This window comes from Thamnophis sirtalis, unplaced genomic scaffold, assembly GCF_051295495.1.
Source record: "Thamnophis sirtalis isolate CommonGarterSnake01/CBP01778 unplaced genomic scaffold, rThaSir2_p1.2 scaffold_4, whole genome shotgun sequence".
Taxonomy (NCBI): domain Eukaryota; kingdom Metazoa; phylum Chordata; class Lepidosauria; order Squamata; family Natricidae; genus Thamnophis; species Thamnophis sirtalis.
In genome coordinates this window covers 94,375,936-94,385,964 of record NW_028261384.1, presented here as the reverse complement: position 1 = coordinate 94,385,964, position 10,029 = coordinate 94,375,936, and the positions used below count along the sequence as shown (strand labels likewise).

The 10,029-nt window shown below is 40.7% G+C and overlaps 1 protein-coding gene across 1 annotated transcript; it reads right to left on the bottom strand.

Annotated features, from left to right (window-relative positions):
* Positions 1-2,753: 2,753 nt before the first annotated feature.
* Positions 2,754-8,266, bottom strand: PNMT (phenylethanolamine N-methyltransferase). Its single transcript, XM_014053477.2, has 3 exons — positions 8,101-8,266; positions 4,050-4,260; positions 2,754-3,323 (listed from the first exon to the last, which is right to left on the bottom strand). Exons 1-3 carry the CDS (start codon positions 8,258-8,260, stop codon positions 2,894-2,896), a joined length of 801 nt encoding a protein of 266 aa, XP_013908952.1. The 5' UTR covers positions 8,261-8,266; the 3' UTR covers positions 2,754-2,893.
* Between the last annotated feature and the right edge of the window lie 1,763 nt (positions 8,267-10,029).

Sequence of the window (10,029 nt, the reverse complement as noted above, 5' to 3'; positions counted from 1 at the left end):
TATGTTTAATTCGGTGATAATGTCTTTGTGTCAGAAATGCTGTAATAACACACCCATACATATACACACAGACACCACATACACATGGAGGGGCAGCAAGAGGTGTGGAAATACTTGCAATGACTTCAACGCCACCGAGCCTTGAACATAATCATTTCAATAGCCTGGTTGTTGTTGTTTTTCAAGGAAAATACATGTACAGTATCTAAGATCCTCTGCTTTTAGTATATTCTCTTCTACTCTGAAAATAACTTTTGGAATTAAGGAAGCATACAATCTGCAGAATTTACATAATGCCTTGGCTATGGCTGATGCTGCTTCCTGTTGGGCTTGGAAGCCATCTTTTGCAGTGGGCCTCAAGCCTGCCACATATTCTACTGTGGGAAACTGGGAGGGGAATTGTATGGAGCATGGAAGGTATGTAGCCAAAATAACATTCTTTCTAAGTGAGTCAAGGTCATCTTGCCCCTGCACCTGGAGTGACATGATTGGGAGAAATCTTCCTCTGGACAATGACTGATTGGACCATGTGATGGACGTGTGGGTGCTGGGGCCAGGTCTTGAACTTTCAACTGGGTGGGAAAAACCTGTAAGCTTTCAGATTTGGGTTCTACCAGATGTGCCAACATGGCTTCTCTAATAAATTGGAACTTTGAAGAACCTCTAGCCCTGGATTCTTATTTGATTGAGGATACTATTTGGAACTTTGACACTTACAACATAATTGAAATCACAACACCTGCTATTTGTGTTTTACTGTCAGTATACCCAAACTGTAACTCCTCAGATAATGCAACTAAATTAGAGTGAAGGGAAGATAAACTAAAAGTATTACGGCTGAGTTCAACTTATATTCCAAGCAATTTTGTTTTTAAAAAAAAGTTTAGCAGATCCCTCTAACTGCCACCAAAGATGGCAGCCATTCATGGCAAATGTCTTTCCAGTTAACACATTTGGGACGGAAGATAAAAATTTAAAAACTATTTGTGAATTCAAAGTGGTTCTCATATTAATTCCTTCAAGAAGGTCAGCATGAAGAGGAAAACAAAAGTTCAATAAGCATGCAGCACCTCCTAGTACAGCAATGGCGAACCTTTTTTGGCTTGTGTGCCATAAGTAGGGGGAGTACAGGGGGGCGTTGTGTGCGGGCATGCCACACCCATAATGCAATGCGTGACACCCCACACCCCATGCGCATGCGCACACTACAGGCATACCATATTTTTTGCATGCTTTTTTCGCCCTCCCCAGGCTCCAGAGGCTTTATAGGAGCCTGGGGAGGGTGAAAACAGCCTCCCCCTGGAAGCCCTCTGGAGGCTTCAGGGACCTTCAGGAGGCTTCCCTGAAGCCTCCAGAGCCGTCAAAACGACCCTCTGAGCAAACCAGAAGTCCGTTCCTGAACATCCGGTTTGCCCTTGGGCTGTTTTTTTTGCACTCCGGGGGCTTCAGGGAAGTTCATGAAGCCTCCGGAGGGCCTCCCGGGAATGTGGGCAGGGGAGGCTCCTTTTGCCCTCTCTAAGCTCATATAAAGCCTCTGGAGCCTGGGGTGGGCGAAAAATGGCTTTAAAAAGGGTGAACTCAGCTGGTCAGCGCGTGCATGCGTGCTGGCCAACTGACAGGGCAGCGCCTCACATGCCCTGACAAATGGCTCCACATGCCACCTGTGGCACGCGTGCCATAGGTTTGCCATCACTGTCCTAGTAGATGTCCATAAAGTGTTGGTTTTTAAATGAAAGCTACCCAATCTGTTCAGATATATTTCATAACATATGCTGTAGTATTTATTTAGTTTTCTGTCTCAATATTGAGTTGGATTCAGTTTTAATCATATTTTATATAAGTCTGTTGAAATAGGTGCACTTAATTATTTTGTCCAGCAATTTTCCTAGATCTTGGAATCTTTCTTCTTCCTGATTTTTCTTGCTTTCTTCACCCACCTGTTAGCAGAATCCTTAGTAATATGGATTACATAATACATATAATGTGACACGAGAATTCAAGCAACTGAGACTTCTTTAAACCACAGTTAAGCAAATCATTCCTTAGTATATTATACAAAACAAATCAGTAAGTTGCTTATGATGCACCTTCCTCCTAAGATGTTTTTCCATAAAGCTTTTTAGAACTTGTGATTGATATTTCTGGAATTATTTTTCTTGTGCCTGTGAAGTTTGATTTCATAGCCAATAATACTCATGCCATTACACTGAAAACAGAGGACTTAGAAGATAAAATAGCTTCTAGCATCAATTTTCTCAGGCAATCAGGAAAAAAAAATGTAGGGAAGTGTCCAGTTTGTTCTGTAGAACACCAAAACAGGGTTCTTTTGCCAACTTCAAAATTAATAGAACAGGCAATATATGGTATTTATTTAAATAGGCAGGCTATTTTGTGGATAATTGTAGATTGCTTGCTCAACCTTGCTATCCAATATATTTGCAATCTTCAATTTGATGCGCTTCAAATATATTGGGCTCCAAATGTTATATTTGCCAACTACCAAGGCCTTGGAAGTCCTACACATCTGGAGAATACCAAACTGGAGGAAACTCCCCCTTTTTTTCTGCAGTTCTAGAGGTATAACTTTGCTCTGGCTGTTCTAAATGAAAAATATGTTTTATGTCCCTGATCTGCACTATAGGTGGGGTATAGAATTTGGGCAACACATTATTTCATTCTATGGACAGTAAAAATGAATAAAATCTGCAAAGGAATTTGTTTCAGATTACTAAAACTCTCCTCTTTTGGCAATAAATGTGAATTCAGATGAGAAAACAGAGGCAATAAGATCTAAGCACAGAGACTCCCAACAGAAAAAACAATGGGAAGAATGAGCAAGCTGAGTTTTTATGCCACATTATGTTTCTTTGACGGGAAATGAAGCAACCTGGAATCAAGCAAACTTTTGTGCATGGATGAAAAAGATCCCTTGTACATCATCAACTCCGATCTTCAAGGTTGGAGGCATCTTGTAGGAATGGAAGTCATGAATACGATAGCCATTTTTTGCAAACGATTCCTTGATGTCTACTTCACTCAGGGGCACCACCGTCAGCTTTACTTCTCCTGCTAAGTAGAAAGACTCTTCCAAAGCTCCAATCATGAGGAAATGGCCACCAGGTTTAAGGAGCCTGGTGACATTCTGAAAAGCTTTATCAAAGCTTGGGCGGTCAGGGCTCGCGGCCTCTAGGCAAAACGTAGAAATCAAAGCATCAGCTGGCTGGCTGAACAAAGAACCCAGTGGGTCAGGTTGGTGGATGTCAATAGGAAGGATCTTTTTCAGCTTCTTTTTCAGCTTTTGTTCTTTCTCCTTCCACGGCTCCCTATAGTCATTAGGAAGAGAAAAAAAAGGGAGGCGGAACAGGTTTATGGCTGTTATGATACATGGAAAGTTTAATTCTAATATAGAAATGGAGTCATGTGTCAAATCACTGTATTACATGAGATCAGGGGTGGGCTTCAAAATTTTTACCAAGAGGTTCTCTGCCTGGTTGCTGGGTGGGCATGGCCATAGTGGGCACCGCTTAGTCGGCCTCCTGCACTACAGCGAGTGTGTTAAGGAGTTTTTGTCCTCCCTGAGCTCCGGAGGCTTTTCTCAAGCCTCCGGGAGGGTGTAAACAGCCTCTCCAGGCTCCAGAGGCCTGTTTCTGGCCTTCCGGAACTTTCAGTGTGGCAGTTTTTCGCCCTCCCCGAGCCTCCACATGTGTCCTGCACTTACCTGCATCCAAAATGGGCCATGTGGGGACTCCTGGGAGGGGAGAGGTGGGTGGGGCCAGCCAGGAGTGGAATTTGGGGGTTCTCCAAACTGCACAGAATCTTAGCTAGAGATTATCCCAAACCCCTGCGAACTCCAGCAGCCCATTGATCACACATTGGCATATTAATCAGTTTGGCTCCTGGTTTATATTTCCAGGTACAATATAATTTTCGCTTTGTTTTCTCACAAATCATGTTGGGTCCCTCTTAACCATTTTTTACGTGGACATAAATTCCAAGAATATATAGCTTTTCCCTAAATCCAAAAGCAAAGTCCCCTCTCGGTTTCTTACCCTTTGCCTTCAATTTTACAAACATGCTGGATATAAGGTGACCAGTCAAAGCCATCCTTGTCTTCATTGTGCACCCAGTTGTGAATGAAAGTCCGGTTCACTTCCAGGAAGTCGGTGGCTACAATCTCCTCAAAGTAGTCACAGGCACTGAGGAGCTGGTAGATGGTGGGGCCTGTGCCAATATCAATCAAAGTGTGACCAGTGATTTTTCCTGCAAGAAATTTAAAAAGGGGGAGGGGGACCAATGTTTGCAAAAATCAGAAATGATTTATTTAAATATCAAAGTCAAAATAGTTAGTGAGAGTGAAGGGAAATACAAAGAGGAGGAGGAGGCACCATTGGAATGTGGTACTTGGATACACACTGAGAGTCCTCTGTCATACTTAATCCCATTGACCCCAAAGGGCCATCCCAAAAATGATTTCTTTTGTTTTTCACCACAGCACTACGGAATCCTAAGGGCATGTGTGGAAGGAAAGCAGGGAATTGACTCTCTAGGGAATAATATAATATTAAATAGTAGTTGCTATTCATTTTGAGTTTCCTCTTTAGCTTTGTGCTAAACAGCTCAGGTGCTGTTATTGTAAGAAATTAAGCAGTTCCCTTGACAGAAATAGAACACTAGTCCATTTGACATTCCAGGAGGCAGACAAATTTTCCTGAAAATTTCAGGGAATGAATCAAGGGCTTTTTGTAGGCAAAGAATTATTCCATGATTGTTAACCCACTAAGTTTAAGCATTATTAAAACAATAAACAGGAAGAGGGGTTAGTATAGGACTTCTTCTCTGTGATGTCCCACAACATACATTGAACAGCAAGTTGTATATTATCTTTCCACCATCAAAGAAGTCAATAATTCATCAAAGAGAGTCGACAAGGCTGCTTCGTATCTGCATTTTTAAAATTTATAAATATGCAGAATTCCAAATATCTAATTCTAAATGTTCATATTTCTAAATATGAACATTTACTAGATTTGAATAGAAACACAGTATACACAGCAGGAAGACCAGGCATTGGTCAGCTATACAATGTTCAGAGGATCACTTCGGAATCCTTGTTCTTTCTCCTTTCATACCATTCTTAATTCTTACATTAGATGCAGAATTCTTAATCTTCAAGCACAGGTTGCCTGGACGTTTGTATCTTTCTTTGATAGCCCTTCAGTTAGATTACAACATTTTGTCAAGAAGAAAGTATACAGTCACAACAGTTATTCCAGTTGAACTAAGTGCTAATATGCAAATAAGATTATTTGTCTTGTGAAACTGATTAATAACTGAGTCGCTAGGTAAGAGAATGCTTTGTGTCAACATGGTTGATTCAACCCAAGTTTCAAAAATCAAAATCTCATCCATTTAGCAAATAAGCATTTAAGTTAAAAAAAAAAGATTGACACTGAATCTGATGGGAGCAGGTTTTGGGGTATCATTATCTGCAGATTCATAAATAGAATGTTAATTAAAACCAAACCCTGACATTTGCTCCTCCTTGGGGAATACCCAAGATAGGATGGACAAGGATTGTTCACTCAGATGGCCATTCCAGGCATTGCTGGAGAAGAGTTTCTATTCTTCAAATATTCTAAACTAGGCAGATGATGATGGAGTTGATGATGATGATAAATTAAAAGATGCATTGATCAGTTTCACCATGAGTTCACTCTGGAGAATTTTTCTACTTGTGTCAAAACTTAGAAGCAGGTATTTTCATACCCACACCCTCAGCTTCATTATAACATTATAACAACTCTGCAAGAGAAGGGCAGATCTTTTGGTTCAGATTTTGAGATTTGAAAGTCATTGTTTTGAAAGAGCTAAATTGTTTTCTTACTATGAAAACCTTCAAAAGGTTAGTGCTGGCCCACCTGAAAGCTATCAAGGATCTGCTGCTAGACTTTCTGCAATTCATCTACCTTGGAAATAAATCAGCAGATGATGCTGTGAATATAGCATTGTACTACAACTTACAACATTTAGAATCCCCAAAGACCCCAAAAGTGTCCTTTTTGTAGACTTCAGCTCTGCATTCAACACTATCGTTCCAGAAATCCTCCTCTCGAAACTGACTCAGATAGCTGTGGCTGATCACACTTGTAGTTGGATTATAAACTTTCTTTTTTGTATTATCTTCTTATTTTTTTTAATATATATATATATTATTTTCATTTTCATACACTCACATGTATACACCATACAGTATTAAACAATAATTGCATCAATTCCTCTTATCGACAATGCCCCAAAGAATAAAAGCCCAATATACCTCTTCCATTCTCCATACACCTCTTCCTTCCACCACCCTCCAACTTTCTTTCTTCCCTCCCTCATCCCCCTCTACCCTACTTCCCCTCCCCCTCTGCCACTCCTCTCTCCAAATCCGCTCCCCCCCTTCCTTTTCACCTTCCCCCCCACCCTCTCTCCCATCCCTCTCTACCCATCCTTCTTCTTTCCTACTCCTCCTCCCCTTGGTGTATTTCCAGTATATGTTGATGTACTTGGCTTATCCTATTTCTAAAGAAAAATTAAAGAAAAACAGTATACATGTGAAGTACATTGCATTGAGATCTAACACATTGTTTCTAACCTAATATATGTCCCTCCCTCTCCCCTCCCCCCAATCCCCCACCTCCTCCCCCCCCCCGACTTCCCAGAACCCGTACACGGTATAGATTTTTAACAAACACAGTCTAAAATCTATTGAGAAAAAAGAAATAAAAAAATCAATAATATCTCTACATTGATCTTAGCTTCTTCTTGCAGGATTATAAACTTTCTAACGAATAGGAAGCAGCAGGTTAAGCTAGGGAAAATCACATCAAATACCCATTCACTTAGTACAGGATTGTGTGCTTTCTCCATTACTCTTCTCTATATATCAATGACTGCATCTTGGAGAATTTTTCTGTTAAAATACTGAGGTTTGCAGGTGATAAATAGTCATTGGTCTCATTCGAAATGATGAGTCTGCACATAGGCAAGAGGTAGATCAACGGTCCCTATGGTGTAACCAGAACTGAACTGGAGCTGAATACACTTAAAACTGTAGAGATGATTGTAGATTTTAGAAGAAGCTCTCCTATTTTACCACCTCTTACAATATTAGACAATAAGGTATCAACAATAGGGACCTTCAAGTTTCTGGGTTGTATTATCTCCCAGGACTTGAAATGGACACCTAACATTAGCACAATCATTTAAAAAGCACAAACAAGAATGTTCTTCCTGAGTATAAACTCAGAAAGCTCAGATTGCCCAAGGATCTGCTGATACAGTTCTACAGAGGAATTACTGAGTCTGTCATTTGTACCTCAATAACTGTATGGTACAGGTACAAACAGGTACAAACTTTAATGGATAATTAGTACTGCAGAAAAATAATTTCAGTCAGCCTTCCTTCCATTAAGATCTGAATACTACACGAGCCAGAAAGAGGGCTGAGAAAATATCTCACATCCTGGACATAATCCGTTTCAACTTCTCTCCCCTCAGGACGCCACTATAGGGTATTGCATGCCAAACAACTAGACTCAAAGATAGTTTCTTCCCCCATGCCATCACTCTGCTGAACACTTAATTCCCATAGCATTGTTTTAGGCCTAAGATATTTACCCATGTAGTAGGCTGTATTGCTATTATCATCTTTCTCATCTTCTCATTTCTCATCTTCCTTACCATCTTCCCCTATTGCTTTCTTGTGATTTATCACTTGTTGTTTGTGTCATATAATTAATGGTTGTAACTATGATTTATGACCTATGACCTATAATTTTGTTGTTGTATGTACATATGAGAGTTTATGCACTAAAGACAAATTCCTTATGTATCCACTCACCCTGGGTAATAAAGTATTCTATTCTGTTCTGTTCTGTTTTGTTCTTTGTTCCTGATTACCAAGGTTAGCATTTCGACAATGTATTAACAAATGTTCTATTAACAGGAGAGGAAATAATCTATGAGGGGAGACCACAGAATGTTCCAGCCAGAAAAAAAATAATGTTCAGTATCAAGAGGCCCTTCCAACTAATGTAAACCTTGGTAACTCCTTACCTGTGGCAAAGGCATCTGCCAGGCATCGAAGCTTCCAGGGCACCACAAACTCTTCACTAGTAAAATTGGCACGTGGTGCCACATAGTTGTTCTGCAAGTAAGCCAAGGGGTCGAACCTCTGGTAGTTTTCAGCCATAGCTGCAACACCAATGGCATTCATGGCTTTGGAGATACTTAGCTGCATTCAGCTCATCTACTGTGCTTGGAGTTGACAAGTGGTGGTTTTATAGCCCTGCATGCCCAAGGTATTGAAACAAGTTAATGGACCCAATGCAATTAGTGCCAAGTACTTTGAGCTGATACCATCAGAGATTCCCTGTAGGGTATCTATAAATTGGAGTCATTTGTCCAATACACATCCACGCCCTTTCATAGAGTAATTGAGAAGACCTTTCAAAGAGCTTGATAAAAGCTCTGGCAAAGCTGTTGGGGGAAGGCAAGGGAATGGAGTGTGTATCTTGTTCTGGACAGTCATTTAATAACTGTATTGAAAGGACACTTTATTGAGGTTGTACATTCAGTATAACAAAATTAGTGTCAGGAACCAGGGAGGGCAATATGGTATGACAGATACCACTGTCCTTCAGGGAAGGATCTTGTGCACAAATAATGCATAGCTCTTGAATTTAATATATGACCCACTTTTGAGAGGCAGGAAATAGCAGTTGTAAATCAAGTTCCTTCTATATCATCAAATCACCTTAGATGCAATCCAGATGGGGCAATGGCTCTCTCCCAGCCCCCACCAGGAGATGCCAATCTTTCATTACTTAGGACCAGACTACACATTATATAGGCGATATGCAATCAGTACCCCAAACATTTAAAAATAAAGTACACTGAAACAAAAATGAGTATCCTCACTCTCAACTGCTTTTCTTGGATAATAGAACTGGAACACAACAGAAGAGAACAGAACACAATAGTAGAGTTGGAAGGGCCCTTGGAGTTCTTGTATTCCAACTCTCTGCCCAAGCAGGAGACCCTACACCATTTCAAACAAATGGCTGCTCAGTATATATTGAAAAGCCTCCAGTGATGGAGCACCCAGAATTTCTGAAGGCAAGCAGTTCCACTTGTTTATCTTTAGTTCTATGTTGCTTCTCCCCTTGGTTAGTTTCCATTGCTTTTTGTCTTTCCTTCTGGTGCTTTGGAAAATAGGCTAACCTTCCCTCTCATTGTTACTTTTGCTTGCTTCTAGGTGTTCACAAATCTGTTTTTTTATTATCTTTTTTTGATATTTGTAATAATTTATTTATTATCTTCCCAGGTATTAATATCAGGCTGATTGATATGTAGTTTCCTCAATCTGTTTTCTCCTCTTTTTTTTTAAGATGGGAACCACATCAGCTCTTTTCCAGTCCTCTGGTAGATCCTTGGTACTTTAGGATTTTTGAAAGATATGGTTCAGTGCTTCTGAGATCACATGTGCCTGCTCTTTCAAAACTCTGGGATGTAATATTGGTAGTCCTGGTGATTGGAACCAGGGGTGGGTTCCTGCCAGTTCTAACCTCTTATATAGAAGAGGTTCCACAAATCTATAGTGCCGTTTAGAACCGGTTCCAGCTCCCTCCCCGCCCCCCCATCTGCACATCATCAAGATGAAGAGCGAGAGGAGGAATTCTGGGAGTTGAAGTCCACAAGTCTTAAAGCTGTCAAGTTTGAACACCCCTGGGTATTTTTTTTCCTAAAGGGTTAGGGTTACAAGGATCTTGTAACTTGACAGCTTTAAGACTTGCACACTTCAATGCCAGAGTTCCTGAGCCAACATTTTGGTTGCTAAGCAAGAGCATTGTTAAGTGAGTTTCACCACATTTTACAAATTGGCCATGCCCACCCAGTCACATGACTGCCAAGCCACTCCCACCCAACCACATGGCTGGCAAGCCACTCCCACAAAGTAGGCTACACCTACAGAAGAAGTTCTAA